General features: G+C 37.6%; 1 protein-coding gene and 1 pseudogene across 2 annotated transcripts in view; one reads left to right on the plus strand and one right to left on the minus strand.

Moving 5' to 3' along the window:
- Positions 1–469: 469 nt before the first annotated feature.
- LOC115522906 lies at positions 470–2,634 on the plus strand (annotated as a pseudogene).
- A 6,069-nt stretch (positions 2,635–8,703) lies between these two features.
- The window catches only part of TMEM45A (transmembrane protein 45A), a 76,458-nt gene continuing 64,578 nt past the window's right edge, over positions 8,704–20,583 (minus strand). The window contains exons 5-6 of one of the 2 annotated variants that reach the window (XM_030330386.2): positions 13,417–13,562; positions 8,704–9,224 (exon numbers count right to left, since the gene is read on the minus strand). In XM_030330386.2, the coding sequence (XP_030186246.1) occupies positions 9,131–9,224; positions 13,417–13,562 (240 nt within the window). In that variant the 3' untranslated portion in view covers positions 8,704–9,130. Of the gene's footprint in view, positions 9,225–11,643; positions 11,826–13,416; positions 13,563–20,583 lie in introns of those variants that run through there. The other variant, XM_030330385.1, reaches the window with a different exon arrangement.

Here is a 20,583-nt window from a genome sequence, read left to right on the forward strand (position 1 = left end):
ATAAATACCAACTTGAAGGAATCAAAGAGAATTCTTACTCAACCTGAAGGTAACACTAAGTTGGACAGGACAGTTAAATGTTGGATTCAAAACATGATCTGGAGGAAGGAAAGGCCTGGAATTAACACTATGGAGTGTCTGTGTTGGACACAACGAAAGAGCTGAACTTCTGGATTAAAGGCCTGGCTTTCCATGGACTGGACAGGATAACACTGGACAAGATGCTTGGCCTTACTAAGCCCTTTTTTAAAAAAAATACCCGCTCCCTATAAACCTCCCCACAGCATTTCTTTGAAACTAAAATGAGAAAATGTGTGTGTATGTAAAAGCTTTGTAAATTTTACCTTCCTTTGCAAAGGTAAGAATAATTACTGTCCAAGTCCACAGTAAAAACAGTGGTATGCACTTCAACAATATTTTTCCAAACACAAAGCAAATAATATGACCAAAAAACAATTTCTGTGTGACCATGTCAATCACTAACCTTGGTTTACCTGCCTATGTTTACCTGCTTAATAAAACTGCTAGAAAGGACAGGAAACCATTAGGTATGACCTGCAGAGAAAAACTTGTTTTTGCCTTGAATAATGCCAGGAAAGTTCTCTACAGGCAGAGAATTAAGAGCCAGCCATCTGCATCTAAGGTGCAAACTTGATTTCTTACCTGTAGCTCTGCCTCCAGGCCCAGTCGTCTGATAAAGGGGGTCAGTGACATGGTAGCGACACTCAAAGCTCAGAGCACCCCTCTTCTGGGGGCAGAAACAAACTCAGTTTCACTGATTCAATTCAACATGATTTACTATGTGCCTATTACACATCCAGCACTGTCCTGGGCACTGTAGGAGCTACAAAAGATAATAAGAAATTGGCCTGCAGCAGCCTGCACTATACTCAGGCAGGGATTAGAGAATAATAAAAGAGTATAAAATTAAGCACGGGGTGCCTGGGTCTGATCTTGATTTTGGCTCGTGTCATGATCTCACAGTTCATGGGGTCAAGCCCTGCATCAGGCTCTGCGCTGACAATGTGGAGCCTGCCTGGGATATTCTCTCTCTCTCTCTCTCTGCCCCTACACCATGCATGCTCTCTCTCTGTCTCTCTCTCTCTCTCTCTCTCTCAAAATAAATAAATAAACATTAAAAACATTAAAAAAAAGAGAGAGAGAGAGAGAGACAAAAGAATCATGGTTGCCGCTGGTGGACAGAGCCAGGTCAGGAGTACAAAAGCCAGCACAGGTTTACAAGTGTTGCAGCCGGTGGTGACCCAGTAAATGGTCTTATAGGCCAGTGTGGACGCCAGATTTTCTGCTGCTTCTGGGATCTGCACTAAGGGAGCATGCCATAGCCACAGAAAGGAATTATGATGAGGAAATAAGCAGCTTGTTTAGAAATGTGGGTACCAGAGTAACTTGGTGATGGTGGTACTATTTCCAAGGGGAAACTTTGTTCTTTGAAAGCATGAGCTCTCTTGATTGACATGGAGGAAGGGGTAGCAAATGAAATTCTGCAGGAACCATTGAGAGTTGTGTTTGAGAGCAAGCAGCTCATCACTGATATTTCCGACTGAGGGAATAACTGGGCTGTGGGTCGTTAAGTTTTTGGCAGTCTTTATCGAGAACTCAGAAACTCAGATTTTAGAGAAACTCAGAAAGTTGGCTGGGCCCTGTGATCATTTGCAGTGTTTTTTACAATATATTCCATGGGAGGTGGAACATGATCTGGACTTGGAACATTTCTTCTAAAGGCGCTTGAGGGTGAATTCCCAGAAGTATACAGATCCATGACTTCAGTTTATCCTTCTGGTGAGGATGATGTAATAACCTCGCCTTACTGAGCATGCAGACTGTGTTGCCCATTGACGTCCAATATTTATTTGACCTCATTAGCAAACTGGTGAATTCTCATGGTGAATTCTGCAAAGTTGGGTACCACTGTAAAGCCAAAGAGTCTGGTTACTTCAAGTGCTGAGGCTTTTGAGAAACGGGACCAGAAGTCTTTTGATGCAATGAACAACACTGTGGCAAATTTGCTGCTGAACCTAACAAGCTCTGCAAGGTTTGAAGCATTCCTTAATATGGACCTCAAAGAAATCATCATGAATTCAGTTTCTTTTCCTTAAGTGCATGATCTTGTGTCAAGCCTAACACCTCTATGTATACTGGCAGATGTTAACAGTCCTACCTGAAAGTTGGATCAGATGTTTTCAGATTCCTTTAGTAAAGATCACCAGCTGATTCAGGCTGGCCGCAAACATAGTCTCTACCTTATGGTTAGAGGAAAGTACAGGTTTCCGATTTTTGCAGAACTACTGAAAGATTAAAACCTTCTCTACAGTTTGTCTCCTGGAATCAAGAAGGCTGGAAAAGCAGCCTGTGTTCAGTACCTCATGTGGACCATTCCCATGATTAGCCCTAGCACACATGTGTGAGGCCTACCTTCATGGAACCGCAAGATTCATGAGGCTCTACAAGAAAAAGGCTCATCTTTATCACTACCTACAAGTTGAAGGGGCGGAGGAAAGCTGTTTCACAGAAGCTGTGTCAGCTTTATCAGGGCCCTCAGAGGAACATAACCAACTGGAGGCCACACAAAGCATGCCTGTGGAAGATTGTCCTAGACTAAGCATGGCTGTGTAAAAAAGAAACCCCCAAAAGACTACTTTTACCTTCCTTAATTTCATACTGGTTTTGTCACCTTACCATTCTGTTTCAGAACTTTCGTGATTTAGAAAGCCGTGTTTGTGCTTTTCCTATCAGAGAGCATTTTTGCCAAAAAAAAAAAAAAGAGTGGTTTTCATTTCATCAAAATTTGTTGACACCAGTGTGTGATGTTAGTGAAGTCCTAGGACCTTGACTGCAGACATTTGTTTTCAAAAACTTCCCTTTTTCTAAAATTGAGACAACAGAGTTCTTCCACATTTTACTTTATGTATAGTGTGATATTTAGGCATTTATACAATGATAATCATGTCTTCAATAAAAATCTTGCATGGGTATATTTTTATATTTATTCGTGACTTATTTTTTCATATTGTTTAAATTCTCCTGATTCTTTAAAAACAAGTATGAGGAGTAGTAGAGGAACTTATTACTTCTGTGTAATACCCTCTAACTTTTCAGGTGTAGGTTTTATTACAACTATTAAGGAGGTTTTATTTCTTCTTTGGGTAACCACTTTTTTTGCACTCAAAAGAATCATAATTTGCATTTATTTTGACATGTATTCGTATTAAATTATCTTTAAATATGCTTTTTTATTAAACTAGTTTTTATAATAATAAATGTTCATATTTTTAACAAACAAAAAGAAAAGAAGTATGGCTGTCATTAAGGGATTATAAAATAGTAAGAAGGAAGAATTTACGTGTAAAGATAATTACAGGACTGGATGGAGAATGATCCGATGCTAGCCTGGACTTGGTGCTGTAGGGATTCATAGGCAGAGAGTGGTAGGAAGCAGTAGAAAAGTTGTGGGGTTTTCTTGGGAAAATTAAAAATTTATTCTGCAGAAGACCTTATTAAGAAGATAAGATATAGACAGAAAAAAAATTTGCAAACCACATATCTTTTTTTTCTGTATTTACCCATGTAGTTACCTTTGTTTCTTTGTACAGATTCAAGTGACCATATAATGTCCTTTAATTTCAACAAAAAAAAAGAAAGAAAGAAAGAAAAAAGAAAAACACTGAAATATTCTCATATACACACATACTGAGGACTTTTACTGCTCATAGCTCTTCCCTATGAAAAGAAATGTTTTTAACTTGGCCTTAAAGAATTTCCAGAAGTTAAGCTGCAAGGAGGCGGAGCAGGTAGGGTGGTTAATACGCCACAGGTATAGAAATTAAAATAAGCATGTTTTGGGTAACAGAAAACAAGTCAGCCTGACCAGTACAAGGGTTTTGTTAGACAGTATGACAGCATAACTGCAGAGTGAATTATACTCAAATGAAGTGATTTTATTTTATTTGAATGTGATGCTTAATTAACTTAGGCTGGATCTGAGAGGCAAAGGAACCTAAGCCAGGTTCTGATCAGAGGAGAGCGTTGTTCCATTCTAAATTGCTAGGCCCCTTGTTTACTTGAGCTTGCTTATGTCTATATGTTTTAGAACCTGTGTGTATTTTGGCTTCAGACACAAATCATTAGGTAGGGATTATTTGGGGTTCCACCCCCCAGATTCTTAAACTCTTTAATCCTCCCTCAGGCCACTTGAAAATGGCAAAACAGTCCAAGTTCATGGGAGGAACCAGGTAAAAAGTGCATGTCTCCATTTTAACATTTGGTGTCAGTCATGGTAAGTCCTCCCACGGTGCACACACGCACTGAACAATGTTGTCTCTGCTTTAAAGCAGCAAAAGCTAAGATATACTGGCATCTAATCTCAGAGCTGTGAGTTGAATTACCTTCAAAAGACAGTGACCTAGGGGTGCCTGGGTGCTTCAGTTGGTTAAGCATCTGACTGTTGATTTCAGCTCAGGTCATGATCTCACAGTGGGGGAATTAAGTCCCTCATTGGGCGTGGAGTCTGCTTAAGATTCTCTCTCTCTCTCTCTCTCTCTCTCTCCCTCTGACCTTCACCCCCTCTCTCTCAAAAAAGAAAAAAAATTAAAAATAAATAAAAATAAGAGAGTGGCCTAGAATTCATTAGGCTATCACCTTAATATCTTTAAAAATTGAGTAGTCTTATCCAATAGGAAATATATGAAAAACAAAGTGCAAGATAACATCAAGTTCAGAAATCTTTATACTTAGAAGGAAATATATTTAAATATCTTAAGAGCTAAAGAATAATGAAATTCCATCAAGTGACACGACAGCCTGGGCGGGGGTGGCAGATTTTCATAAGTAGGCGGAAAAGACAGATAATTTTAAGTATGACTCCAGCTCAGGATGGTGCCTTCCCTGTGCTTTAAAAGAATGTGAGACAGCCTGTGTGGAGGGTCTGATAGAGTGACCATAAATAACAGAATTCAGCATGTGCCTATAGGATCACTGTCAAGAATCCTGTTCCATTCAGTATCTGGGTCCAAAAGCTCAATTAGCAGACTAGGTATTTCCTAGCATTGCCTGTTGTAAACAAATCACTTCCGTAACAGTAAGCCTATTTTATCATGGAAAGACTCAGAATTAAGTTATGTGGTTTTTTTTCTTTCTAATTTATTTATTTAAATTTAAGTCAGTTAACATACAGTGTAGTATTGGTTTTAGATGTAGAACCCAGTGATTCATCACTTACATATAATACCCAGTGCTCATCCCAACAAGTGTCCTCCTTAATGCCCATCACCGATCTAGCCTATACCCCCACCCACCTCCCCTCCAGCAACCCTCAGTTTGTTCTCTGTATTCAAGAGACTCTCATGGTTTGCCTCCTTCTCTGTTTTTATCTTATTTTTCCTTCCCTTCCCTTATGTTCATCTGTTTTGTTTCTTAAATTCCACATATTGAGTGAAATCATATGATATTTGTCTTTCTCTGACTCATTTCACTTAGCATGATACACGCTAGTTCCATCCATATTGTTACAAATGGCAAGATTCCTAATCATCAACAAAGCAGGAAAGAGTAGCCAATGGAAAAAAGAAAGTCTCTTTAGCAAATGGTGCTGGGAAAACTGGATAGCAACATGCAGAAAAATGAAACTCGACCACTTTCTTACACCACACACAAAAATAAATTCAAAATGGATGAAAGACCTAAATGTGACAGGAAACCATCAAAATCCTAGAGGAGAAAACAGATAGCAACTTCTCTGACCTCGGCCATAGCAACTTCTTACTAGACATGTCTCTGCAGGCAAAGTAAACGGAAACAAAAATGAACTACTGGGACCTTGTCAAGGTAAAAAGTAATGTTGAAAAGAATCAAACTCATGATATTTTTGTGTTAAGAAATTATACATGTTTAGCATTTAGATATTTCTAATTTTAAAAATAATTTTGTCTATGCTGAATAGTCTTGCAAATCCAATTTATAAATGTTTAATTGAGTAACAGATTTAGGCTTATGATTATAAGTTGAAATCTCACTAAGTTTATACACTGTAGCAGAGCATTTAAGAACACTTAAGTTTCACCACATCTGTAAGTTTAATACATTAGATTTGCAAGAATAACTGAACAACTTGGGAAGATTTGTCAGTTAATTGAAGCACCCTTCTTAAGAAGAAAATCAAAGATATTTAATTCATAAACAGAGTTTAAGATGTCTAAAGAGAAATCTAATTATCTAAGTGTAAAATGGTGTCCTAACATCAAAGTCTGCCTAAAATTGAGGGTTTAAATTTGCAGGATTCAAAAATAGAAATAATAATATTCATAAATTGAACTTAAAATATTTAAAAGGATTAAGTTTTCCCATCTTTACTGGTTTAGTCCAGCAGCCTAATCATTCTAGTCACTGCACATCTCTTAAAGTACCTTTTCAAGCTTAAAGCAAAATCTCCCCTCATTGCCATTATATAGGGGAAATTCTTTTATTTTTCTTTTATTTCTTCTTTATTCTTTAAATTCTTTCATTTCTTCTCTATTTTCTCAATCTTCTCTATCTGGAATTCACATTAGACAGAATATAGAATTTCTGGATTGATTCTTCACGTGTACGAACTTTTCTTTCATGGTTTTTAATCTATCAAGTCCTTGTATTTTGGGAGAATTCCTTACTTCTCAGCTTTTATTTTCATTGTTCCTGTAGTCCCTAGTGACTCCTCTACCACCTTATGAATCCACATCCCAAATACAACCAATATAGCCTCAACTGATGATCACTGTAGTGATAAAATGATGGGGAGTATACCAAAAGTCATGACACAATCTCCCATTTCAACAATGAGCCAGAAGTTAATGCAATCAGAGGCTGCACTGAATATTTCCCAAGCAAAGGAGATTGGAGGTCACAGAAATCACTGAAGAGCTGGTGTCACATCAACAGTGTTGATATTGGGCTGAGTTATTTAAGGAGTTTCTTTACTCATGGCAAATGAAGCTTGGGATACCCACAAAAGACGTTTGACAAAAGCTCAGGAATTGAGACCCCAGGGTTTTGGAAGAGTTGAGATACAATACAAATAAAAATAAAGGAAGGCACTTTCTCCCACCCCTTCCTTGATGAAGGCTTCCATGAAGTTACAATAATGGCATTCAAATTTATAGGGGCACCTGAGTGGCTCAGTCGGTTCAGCGCCCGACTCATGAGATCTCATGGTTCATGAATTTGAACGCTACATTGGACTCTGTGCTGACAGCTTGGAGCCTGGAGCCTGCTTTGGATTCTGTGTCTCCCTCGCTCTCTGCCCCTCCCCCACTTGCACTCTGTCTCTCTCTCAAAAATAAATAAACATTAAAAAATAATTATCGTTCATTTCAGGCCCTAGAAGCAGAGAGCCCCAGACCGTGGGTTTAGAGCTGAACCAAATGTTCCCTACCCCTACCGCCTACCCCTCCCCCCACCCTTCTTGAGAACTCATGGAGTTGCATCTCACTTGCACTCTGTCCAGAGACTGAAGGAACAGACATTTGTGCTCTCTCATAAAGGCTGCTAGAATATTCCCATTTACCAGTTTTCAATATTCCAGCTTTAATCTGGTTTAGGCTAAGTATTCCGAGTGTCCCTGCTCAGGCCTAAATACCAGCAATATCATTTTCATGAATGGCAGCTGACAGCTCTTTTGAAACAAACTTGCCAAAGTTACAGAAACTTGCTGGACTGGAAAAGATAGAGGATATGCGTGATGCAGAATGCCATGATCACGTGAGGACATCACATGCCTGTGGACATTTCATATGCCAGAAATGCACTCAGGTTTATTGTATCATTCAAAATAAGCCCTCAAGCACCCACATCAGTTGTTTTCAACCTTTACATAAAAAAATGGAAGTGTCCAGTTCTTTGGCGTAAAGAATCCACTCACCTCCCTCTCCAGTGTCACTGTGAAAATAGCAAATGGGGCAGGCGTCTGGATTTGTCAGTGCTTTCTGGAATGCCATGGAGCTTCAGGATTTCATTGCCCATGTTTCACCTCCAGCTGCCCACGAGGCTGCCTCTTTCTTTCATATTTAAGTCAGTCCTCAAGGATCCCTGAAGGCCTCCTTACCTTTTCTATCTTTTCTGTCACGGAAGAGACGCCTTTCCAACTAACATTGTACTTACTAAATCATCTGTCTCTGGTTTCACTTTGTCTCAGAGATTGTAGATTCATAAAATGTGATAGCTAGAAAGTGCCCCATGACTCATCCAGTTCAATTCCCTTACTTCAAAGAGGACATGGTGATTTCTAAAGCCCTAGAGGCAGGTTAGTCGTAAGGTCAGAATTAGAAATGAGATTTCTTGACTCCCCACTAAGGGCTGCTTAGTCCAAGACTAGGTAAGAGCTCTGACTGTTTACCTGGGTATTCCATAAAATGCTTTTCCTTATTTTAACCCCTCCACTATTTCAGTAGAAGGGACGGTATGGTGGCTATGCTATGCTGTTTAATGACATTTTACTCTATAGATGACATCATAACTCCCTTTTCCCAGTCTCCATGGCTTTGCATCCATGTGTCCTAGGGATCGTTTTTCTTGTCTTCCCTAAAAGACTGCACAGTTCAGGATGACTTCTGGCTTACTTTTCCCAGGGCAGAACACAGGTGTTCCAGAATTTGTCACACAGCTCCTTCTTCGTGATGCAAGGGTGAGGTGTAGTTGCATTAAAAAAACAAAGACTTGAGGTGTCTGAACCAAGGTTCCTGCATTCCTTTATTTCTCATTGCAACAACAAGATAAACAAGTGTAATTCCATGTTTAATGAATTACAAATGATAGCAAGCCCAGGAACCTTGAGCATATCTATAAGGTAAATAACACATTTTTCTTAGCATGGGCATCAGACTTAAAATCATCTGGAAACAGTCACTCCAGGCCCCAAATACCATGACTTATGTGCAAAATGCATTTATCATCCAAAGTACTTACAAATCTAAAAACAAAATATTTGAATTCAAATACTTCAAGCAAATTGGAAATACAAACAATACACCAAGAATCATCCTCAGCCACCTGTTCTCCAAGCAAAAGATCAAAAAACAAAACCATGAACAAAAATATTCCAAAAAAGAAAAGTTCATCCAGAAAGACTAGATGGCCCTCAAAATCACATCTCTTCTTCTGATTCTTGTTCTCGTTCAGTATTTTTCAGGAGTCCAACTTCTGAGGAGCAGAACCTCTTAAGTCGAGATTTAACCAACCTAAGGAGAATGAAAGGCATCTCATGTTATGCTGTCTAATAAAAACCCAGAGTAATGTGTATCTATAATACAGCAAACTGCAAATTATCTGTACAAATGGGAGAGGCAACTCAAAAAAAATCACTTTTATTTGACTTTGGAGCTACATGAAACCTTTTTGTGGACTAAAGCAGTGTATAAGTAAACAGATACAATATAGCTTGTATCATGTATGACATGATTGTTGAGTTCGTTGTCAGAAAATGCCTAATTATTCATAGCTTTGATCATTTCTGAAAGAAACAAGAGAATCTCTGGACTGCAGCAAGCCCAGAAGAAACCAAGCTCAGCTGAGAGCTTTTCCATCAAGTCCACACCTTGCTATGCATTACAAAAAGGAGCCCTCTCCTATAAAGGAAGTGCATGAAGACATCTCCTTCCCCGTGTCAAAACTCATTTCAGGTCTGTCCCAAATTGTGCCTTCAGAGGGGTGTTCTTGTGCAGGCCAGCATGCTCAACTGCATGTGATGGTCCATGTAGTGATCCATGATTAACTAAGAAGATGCAAGAAGTGACCTCCACCACTGTGATTGTTTTCATAGATTAAGAGATCTGTGGGTCTGGGGGAATCAGCAAAATAATTTTTGATACTGGGAGATATGAAGGTTCTTTGTGGCAGACTCTCCACTTCTCTGATGTAATAAGGACTAAGCAAAGCTTTCCCTGTGCATGATTATTTGTAAAGACATTGTACTATGACCATATCAATAAAACATAGTTCAGTTCCAAAAATACATGGGAACACACACATTTGATACACCAAATCATCAAAATCATTATAATTTTGTGTTAAACTTCACCAACCTATCTGCATCTTTACCCTTATTTTCTTCTGCCTGTCTTCTTCTTCCAGTGAAGGTCTGGCCTGCCCCTATAAACATGTAATGACTTTACTTGTTCTCTGGATCTCACAAAAATATAAGCATCATAAAAGCAAAGACTTCACCTTATTTAGTGCCCTAATGCTAGCCAGAGTCTGGTACATAACAGTGGCTCAACACACATTTGATGAATCAATGACCTTTGGAACAATCTGCTAGGAGTTCATATCACTCACTTATTTGTAGAGGTTAATTCTCTTTCAACTCAGCATTAACTCCTCCAATAATACAACAAGCAAGTAGTAGTAATAAAAACTATTCACTCATCAAGAGCCAAAGAAACCAATCAAAATAATTTGCTTTGATTATTAACTGACTATTGATGTTGCTCCCAATGTCCTAGGCTCTTCAAGGCACTGTTTTCATGAAAGACTAATAGTCTTAAATAAGTTAAAGTCTGGGAAATGTTTGTGTCATTTTTTAAATTCACAAAGTTATCTTTACATTGTACAACCTCAATACATGTAAATGAAATGGATTGTTAATTCATTAATTAGATTCATTCTTGATGGCTCTTACGGAAAATAAAACAAAGACATGGCTACTTATTACAAATTAATTGTTAACACAGACCCTAGTGACTCCTCCTGTTTCCCACTCCTTCTTTCTGGGTTGTATTTGCTGTTGTGACAGCCACCAAGCTGGCGCATGTTCAGGTTCTATCTGTATCCTATAGCCCTAGGTATTGGCACATGCATAAATGGCCAGTGCAGACAGGTTAAAAGCTGGAAGGGTGAAGAAGAAGTGCAAATAATTGCCAGTTTCCAGAATGATACAAGTCCAGGATACTAAGGTCAGAATGTGTCTGAGTTTTCGCTCCCATATGTACTCTGCAATTAACAAGAGAAAGAGCAGAGGGTCCCCTGAAAATCCATCACCTGTGACTGAATTACAAACAACTTCACATTCAAACTCTGAAAAATAGATTGTCAAAACTGCTTATGATTATAGGACTGAATTAGCCTACATGTGACCTCACTGAAAGTCAGTACTGAATCTTCATGACATTTTGTAAGTTATTCCTTAAGTTTATATCAACATACCTCATAACATGAGCTCTTGGTCTTATATTTCCAAAGCAATATGAGAGCAAAACTGAAAAGCATCTGAAACATGATTTCCAAACAAATAAAGCCCATACTCATGTAACTGAGTAGATCTATTAAAACTGCAAATAAGTGTTTAATGAATACCTACTGCATGTTTCATGGCATGCCAACAGCCATGTAAAATATGAAAAGGGTCTTTTCCTTAAAGTGATACAACCTAGCTAGCAGATAAGACTGGCTAATAGTAAAGATAGATCACAATTGTTAAAATGAGTAGTAGCGACTCAAGTACTATCCAAACTCATGAAGGGAAATGAGGGCTAGAATTATCACAGAAGTTTTCATAGAAGATATGGCGTTTGATTTGGATATGCCAGGTAGAGGGGACTAAGTGGTCACAAAAGATAAAGGTGTCTGGAGGTGGGGAGTGTTGAGAAAATAAACATGGAGTTTTTGGTTTCTAGAAAGTTGTAAGTGGATAAGAGGAATCTGAAGCCTTTTGAAACAGGAAGAGACAGTAGTCTTCTTTTGGCCATGGAAGAGAGCTGACATGAGCTAGAGAGGCTCCTTGAATGTCGCCTTTATTCTTGGAGGCTGCCCAGCCCCTAAGGGGATGAGGCCCAGATGTCAGCCTAGAACAACAGGAAGAAGCAAAGTTTTACTTAGTGGCAGAGCCAGTCTTAACAGCATGCTTTGGGGGAATGATGTAGGACCAATAGAGATCAGTCAATGAGAAGCTAGAATCTCCCAGTACCCAAAAGCACTTAGACCTCTAGAAGGAGGTAACTACAGATCAAAGTAAGCTGACCAGGAGCCTAGCAGAGACATCTGGGAGTTACACAAGGAAATGGTTCCCTTACTAAGAGACTCAGCACCAAAGCTGCTTCAGCAGTGAAGCTCAAAAAAGCACAAAGAAGGAGGGGTGACCTGGGAAAGAAGAGTAGAAAGCTAGTTTTTGAAGATGCTGAGACCACACTGGGCCTAGAAGCAGCTACTGCATTTTATTTATCTAGAGAACCTACTAGATGTATACTGTCCAATATGGTAGTCACTATGCATATACAGATATTTAAATTAATTTAAATTAATGTGGCACTAGGCACATGTCAAGTGTTCAATAACCACATAATCAAGTAGTTCATGGCTACCAAATGAAAACTGCAGATATAGAACATTTAGATCAGTGCTGACGTCTGCAGAATTAAGTGTAGAGTCTGCATGCTTAATAGTTGGGATCAGCTAGACCCATTGTGATTTGGTATTAGCTACCTTAAAGATAGGAATCATGTTCAACTTTTTCTATTTCTTATTCTTCAAGATGAAGCTTAATTCTCAAATATGAGGAAGCCTCCTCTGGGCTCCAATAGTGCTTTGTTCTACTATTTCCACCAATTGCACTGTATGTAAATTGTCTGTTTCTCCCCATAGGGTCTATACTTTATGCATTTTTTGATACAGAAGGAGGAGGAGGAGGAGAACAAGAAAAATAACACAAAAAGAATAAGAACAACAAGAATAACCTCCACTGCACCCTCATTATGTCCTATGCATACATTTACACACATTTATTATTTAGGTACTATTATTTTTCCCATTTTGCAAACAACAAAACTGAGACTTAATGTGGTTACATAATTTGCCCAAAGTCATACAGTTGATAGGTAGGAGAGCTAGGAATATGTGTTTTATCAATCTGTCTGTTATATTGCTCTTCGTTCATTGTGAAACATTGAATCAGAGTCTTTCTAAAAACAACTGAATCTTACTTTTAGAAATATTAGAGTAAATGTCAAATTAATCACATACTCATATTTAATGGGAAACATAAATGTTGATCAAAATGTGACACCAAGCTTGTGAATTGCTAACATTAATGTACACATGGGCAAATGGAGGGCTCACTGCAGGTATGGAGAGGCCCATTTGGAAAAAGAAACAGCATATGCAAAGACACAAAGGCACAGAAAAGTGTTGAAGGGAGACACATAGGTCATAGGTCAGAGAGAGAGCTGAGACACTGTTGAGCGAGTCTAACTTTAAACCAGCATTTATTCTTTCAAGGGGGGATTTCTGGGTTTGCAGATAATTTTCTGCTACATTACCCTGTCTTGTGGAATACTAAAGAATGAAGTCCCCCTTTGAACTTAAGTTCAATACTTTTGAGTCTTGTTGGTCATATACCAAGGAATAGAGCTTCCATGAACAAAAAAGTCACTAACTTACCAAGTAACAAAGGCATAAATCACTCCAACAATGACAATGTGTAATGTGTAATGCCAACAAAAGCATGTGCTGAGAAACATAATGTTGTCATGATCCATTGAATCCCATGCAGGACCTCCACTAGGGGGATAAAGGACAAAACCAATCTGTAATTTAAAACAAAAAGCACATATTGAAAATAATCAATCACATTCCCAATGATAGCACATTTCAAAATGTTTGGTTCCAAGATTAATCTTAACTAAGACAACTCTAATTACCTGAGATGCTACAGATAGGTCATCAGGTTTCACTGCCTATTTAAGTAATACAGATAGTATCTACCAGGTCATAATTTCAAAAAAAACATTAAGGACATTTGAAGATGAATTTTTAAAATGTGGATAGTAATCATCTCTGTGGATTATGGACTTTCAGAGAATGTGCCAGGTTTCTAAGTTGTGCAATTTCACTCAGTTATTTCAAAATTAGAATACAAAAAGTTTTTAAAATAAATGCTCACAGATAACATTATATTCAATGATAAAAGACTGAAAGCTTTTCCCCTAAGATTAGCAACAAGATGAGAGTGTCTGATTCACCACTTCTATTCAACATTGTACTAAAAATTTTTAGCCAAAAATTAGTCACGAAAAATAAAGAGCACCCAGATTCTAAAGGAAGAAGTAAAACTTTCTACATTCACAGATGATATAATCTTATATAGAGAAAGTCCTAAAGAATCTGTACACAAAAGAACTATTAGAGCTAATAAATGAATTCATCATACTTGCAGGACACAAAATCAACACACAAATTCAGTTGTACTTCTATACACATGCAATGAACAACCCAAAAATTATGCTAAGAAAACAATGTCAGGTGCCTGGGTGGCTCAGTTGGTTGGGCGTCCAACTTCGGCTCAGATCATGATCTCGCGGTCCGTGAGTTCGAGCCCCATGTCGGGCTCTGTGCTGACAGCTCAGAGCCTGGAGCCTGTTTCAGATTCTGTGTTTCCCTCTCTCTCTGACCTCCCATTCATGCTCTGTTTCTCTCTGTCTCAAAAATGAATAAAAATTAAAAAAAAAAAGAAAAAAAAGAAAACAATGCCACTTATAATAGCATTGAAAAAAATAAAATACTTAGGAATAAATTTAATCAAGGAGGTTCAGGACTTGTACATTGAAAACTATATAAAACATTGTTGAGAGAAATCAAAGCCTAAACAAATGGAAATACATCCCATGTTCATGGACTGTATGATTTAAAATTATTAAGATGTCAATAACACCCAAAGCAATCTATAAACTCAATGCAATCCTTATCAAAATCCCAATGCTTTTTGTTGTTGTTGTTGTTTTTACAGATATGGAAAGCTGATCCTAAAAATCATATGGAATTTCCAGGAACCATAAACAACCTCAAAAAAGAAAAAGTTGTAAGAATTACGAAGTTGTAAGAATTATGCTTTTTGATCTCAAGACTTACTACAAAAACTGCAATAATCAAAATAGGGTGGTACTGACATAATGATAGAAATATAGATCAATGAAATAGAATTGAGAGTTCAGAAATAAATCTATATGTCTGTAGAAAATTCATTTTGATAGGAGTGCCAAGGCCATTCAATGGGTAAATAATCGTCTCTTCAACAAATGGTGCTGGGACAACTGGATATCCACATACAAAAGGATGAATTTGGACCCTTACCTCACACCACATACAAAAATTAATTCAAAATTGGTCAAAGACTAAATATAAGAAGTAAAACCATAAAACTATTAGAAGAAAACATAGGAGGAATCTTCATGACCTGGGATTGCTGATGACTTCTTAGATATTACACTAAAAGTACAATCAACCTGGGGTGCCTGGGTGGCTCAGTCGGTTGGGCATCTGACTTCGGCTCAGGTCATGATCTCACGGTTTGTGAGCCCCACGTCAGGCTCTGTGCTGACAGCTCAGAGCCTGGAGCCTGCTTCAGATTCTGTGTCTTCCTGTCTCTCTGCCCCTCCCCCACTCACACTCTGTCTCTCTCTCCTTCAAAAATAAATAAACGTTAAAAATTTTTTTTAAATAAAAGTACAATCAACCAAAGAAAAAATACATAAATTGAGCTTCACCAAAATTAAACTTTTGTATTTCAATTGACACTTTCAAGAAAATGAAAAGACAGGGGCCCCTGGGTGGTTCAGTCAGTTAAGTGTCCAACTCTTGATTTTGGCTCAGGTCATGATCTCAAGGTTCATGGGTTTCAGTCCCACATCAGGCTTGATGCTGATAGTGTGGAGCCTGCTTGGGATTATTTCTCTTCCTCTGTCTCTGTTCCTCCTCTGCTCATTCTCTCTGTCTCTCTCTCAAAATGGATAAATTAACTTAAAAAAAAAAAGAAAATGAGAAGACAGCCCATAGCATAGGATAAAATACTGCTGAATCATATACCTAAAAGAAGTCAATATCTAGAATGTATAAAGACCTAAAACTCAACAACTAAAAGACAAAAAAATATATTTTTTAAATGGGCAAAGGAGTTTAAGAGACATTTCTCCAAAAATAGGTATACAAATGGTCAATAAACTCATGAAAAAAATGATGAACATTGTTATTAGAGAAATGCAAATCAAAACCACAATGAGATACCCCTTCACACCCACTAGGATGGTAATAACACTAATAATGACAAGTGTTAGTCAAAATATGGAGAAATTGGATTCCTTATAAATTTCTGATAGGAATATAAAATGGTGTAGTCATCGTGGAAAACAATTTGACAGTTTCTCGAAAAGCTAAGTGTAGAATTAATTATCACATGCCATTCCTAAGTATATACCCAAAAGAACTGAAAAGAAGTATTCAAACAAAAACTTGTAAACAAATGTTCATAATAGTCAACAGTTGAAAACAACCCAAATGCCCATCAACTGATGATGAATTAAACAAAATATGGTATATCTATACAATGGAATATTATTAAGCTATGAAAAGTTATGATTCACTAATACATGATACAACATAGATTAATCTTGAAAACATTATTTTAAGGGAAAGAAGCCAGATACAAAAAGTCACATATTGTATGATTCTGTTTACATGAAATATCCAGAATAGGCAAATCCATAGAAAGAAAAAGCAAATTAGTGATTATCAGGGGCTAGGAGGAGAATGAAAGAGAATGGCTGCTGAATGATTCCAAGGTTTCCTTCTGGAGTGATGAAAATGTTTTAGAACTACATAAAGGTGAGAGTTGCACAATATTGTGAATGTACTTACACGGCACTGAATTATACACTTTAAAATGGTTAATTCTATGTTATGTAAAGTTTATCCCAATAAAAAATAATATGATAGAGAAGATAGGTAGATGATGATGATGATGATAGATAGATAGATAGATAGATGATAGATAGATAGATAAACTTGGACAGATGATGGACAGATGGGGGGATAGAGGGATGGACATCTGTCAGATGCTAAAAAATTACAATAACAAGATACTTACATGGATAACTGGACAAATATCCACCGTATATTGGCTAACTAAATGTCAGTTATGCTGCTTGGGAGTTTTCCTTACAATGGCCCTGCAATGATGTATTATTATCCCATTTTGATGTACTATTATCTTCATCACCCAGATGAGAAAATTGGGTGGTTTTGTAATTTGCCCAGATTTACACATCTAATAAATGAAATCTTACAGGAACAAAAAAAGCATTTAATCCATAACATTGAGTGAAATTTTAATTCCATTTCTGTATGAAATTTCAAATAGCCTTAGTAAATCAGAAAAAAACAAGATTTGGGCCTTAATCACTTGTTCCCATTTCCCATTTTAAAGAATTCCCTTTAGTTGGAAAGAGAGTTACCATTTGTACCACTTGGTAGATGTACCATTATGTGTGGGGCACCTTAACTTCACTCATGCATGTAAACTTCATGATTATCTTCAGTCCTCATAATAACCCCAAGAAGAAGATATCATTATTCCCCTGCTTTTCATGCCCTCCTTTTGCAGCCACTAATGGAAGGTGATAGAGAAATTCTGTGTCAAGGAAGGGTCTTTTAGAGGACAGTTGAGTGTAATGAACTATGGACAAGTTCCACAATTCCTATTTGTCCCACCAATGTCCTTCCAGTGCCATGATCCATCTATCTCTGCTTGGGGAGTGATTTGCTATAGCTCCCAGAGGTAAGGGTTAGCAGCTGTTGTGGGTTAAACTGTGTCCTCCAAAAGGACATGTTGATGTCCCAATACTGGGTGTCTGTGAATGTGACCTTATTTGGAAATAGGGTTTTTTCAGATGTCATCAAGGTAAGATGAGGTCATACTGGATTAGAATTGGCCCTAAATCCAATGACTGGTGTCCTTATAATGGAAGGCCATGTGAAGACACAGGTACACAGAGACACACAGGTGTGACTATGGAGGCAGAGGTTGCAGTTATGCTGCCATAAGCTGAGGAATGTCAAGGATTGCTGACAACTCTCTAGGATAGTGGCATAAGACAGATTCTCCCTTTGGGTCCCCAAAAAGAAACCAATATGCTGACACCTTGATTATTGGACTTCTGGCCTCCAGAACAGTGAAAGAATAACTTTCCATTGCTTTAAGTCATCCAGTCTTTGGGATTTTGTTTTTGCAGCCCTAAGAAACTAATACAGGAGCTGGAGTGCCTGGGTGGCTCAGTTGGTTGAGCGTCCGACTCGATCTCAGCTCAGGTCATGATCTCACAGTTTGTGAATTCAAGCCCCATGTCGAGTCTGCACTGACAGCACAGAGCCTGCTTGAGATTCTGTCTCCTTCTCTCTCTGCTCCTCCCCTGCTTGCTCTCTATCTCTCTCAAAATAAAAATAAACTTAAAAAAAAAAAAGAGAAAGAAACTAATACAGGAGCTAAGACCAAAATAAGCAAAGAAGAATCACTTATCCTAAACCTGAAGCCTGGACACATTAGTGGTTTTTCATCCATCTTTCAAATCCCAACTCAACTTTACCTTCTGGTAAGGCATAGAATATACAGTATACACTCATGAGATAAACATGGTGGAACCAGACTTCAAGTCCAGGTCTGCCTGACCTAGAGTCTCATGGACTTCTCCTTCCATGCCATACTCACAATTGCTTTTTGGAGCACTCAAAATAAAACATCTCTTTAAGTCACCTTCATTGGTCATCACCAATCCTACCAGTCAAATGCTTAAAGAGAGACTTTGAGCGCCTCTCACTGCCAATCTCATTGAGACCCTTATAGCCTGAAACTGAAAGCTACCATGAAGCCTATGAGTACAGTTAACTGATGTGATTATTGTGAAAGCCATAGAAACATTCCCAAGTCATTTCAGGCTAAAAGCAAGTGAATTAGGAAAGCTGAAATACAAAGGCCAAAAGATGCCACAACTCATTAAATTTTCCTTTAAATATAGAATCAGCCATTACTCTTTCATTTAATATTCTAATTTGCTTCCTAATGTAAAATTTCAACAATAACAAAAAAATAGGTCTTAAAAAGAATTTTTTCTTGCTGTATCTTCTATGCCACTCCTGACCATCTGTTTTTGAGTAGTTTAAGCTTCATTAATATCACATTTAAAATGTAAATAATTATCTTCTCTAATATACAAGCCAGAGGCCCATTTCCGATAGGTTGGAGTTCGAATTTCCTATTGTTTTATATCTTATTCTCTAATCACTTCTTTCAACACTATTAGCCTTAAGCAAGTGTTTGATCCACTATATCAGACTTCAGACCACTACTGCTTTAGTTGGGTCTTTTTGATATCTTTGAATGAACTTTTGTCTTTCTTAAAGGCAAAACAAAGCTGAGTTTTACTTTGGGCTCAGTAATCTGGGAAGTCTTGGGAGGAGTCCTTGGGGCAATTAGTGGAGCTGGTTGATGAAATAGAAGTAACTGTTCAAAGTAATAGGAAGCAAACACAGCAGAAATGTCTTCCTCATTCCTGATGGTCTCTGTGCCTCAGCTCTGACAATGATGTGAGGGACCTTGGAAATGATATAGTGCAAAAGTGAGCCTTAGAAATACTCTCCCACAAAGAGTCTCAGAGAAATCATGATTCATGGAATGAATGGACTTTGAAGGGTATCTGTTTCTTTTTTAAATTGCATGACATGGATAGGTTTTTCAGAAAGCATATCTGACTAGAATGACATTCATGAAAGAAATCATTTTTAGAGGTTGGGAAGGGCGTTCCATCCAGGTTTGCCTATCACCCAATCATTCGTGTATGAGTTATAAAAAAAAAAAAAAAAGCAGCCAATCTGAACATTTGCCTCATTTATTTCACATCTTCTTACAGGTCAAAGAGTCTACATGTGACAATGTGTCTATTTATTATTTATGTGCTAGTATTACCCATCTGTGGAGAAGTAGAGAGAGAAAAAGTATGGTGAAAAGCAAATCACAATGTCATATGATTAGCTTAAGACAATTTGGGCCATAAACCTTCATAACACCACAGAAAGCATCAAAATAAAAGCATAAAAATTCACCTAAGTCTCTAGACATTTTTGTTTTGGAGTCATCTGAGGATAGAGAGAGATACTATGGCTAAACCTTCATTTCCTGTCGGTGTGTGTGTTTGCACTGGTATTAAATGTTCATTTTTCTTTAAGCCTCTAAGCGTTATTTAGTCTGGCCACCAGGTAAAAAAAGAAACTAGTCTAGACATACTGATAGATGGAAAAGGTTTTTAAATAGTCACAGATTTACACCCCAAAATGTTAACCTCATAGCTCTTTCTTAGAAAAGCTTTTGGAAAAATATGAAAACATTATTTCTCTGCCAAAAGGGACAACATTAGGTCAGTCTATTCTCAGTTGTGACAGCCGATGCTTCCTCCCTCAAATCCTTAATGAGTCATTAATGATTAATGGAACACTAATCAGTTTCATTAATTCTGCTCTTATCTTTATTATTCCTTTTATTTACTTTTTACTTTCCTTGCGTTTCTTCTTTTGTTCTTACTTTCAACTTTCTTTACTTAGTTAGCTCTTTATCAAACTTGATTTAATAAATATATAGAGAATCCTGAACTCAATGAAGATAGAACATACTTTCTTTCAAATACATAGAACATTTACTACCACTGACATTGTTCCAAAGGAAGTTTCAATACAACGCATTTCAGAGTCAACACATTCTATGACTACAAAGCAATTAAATTGAAAATG

This window comes from Lynx canadensis, chromosome C2 (assembly GCF_007474595.2).
Source record: "Lynx canadensis isolate LIC74 chromosome C2, mLynCan4.pri.v2, whole genome shotgun sequence".
In the NCBI taxonomy this organism is placed as follows: domain Eukaryota; kingdom Metazoa; phylum Chordata; class Mammalia; order Carnivora; family Felidae; genus Lynx; species Lynx canadensis.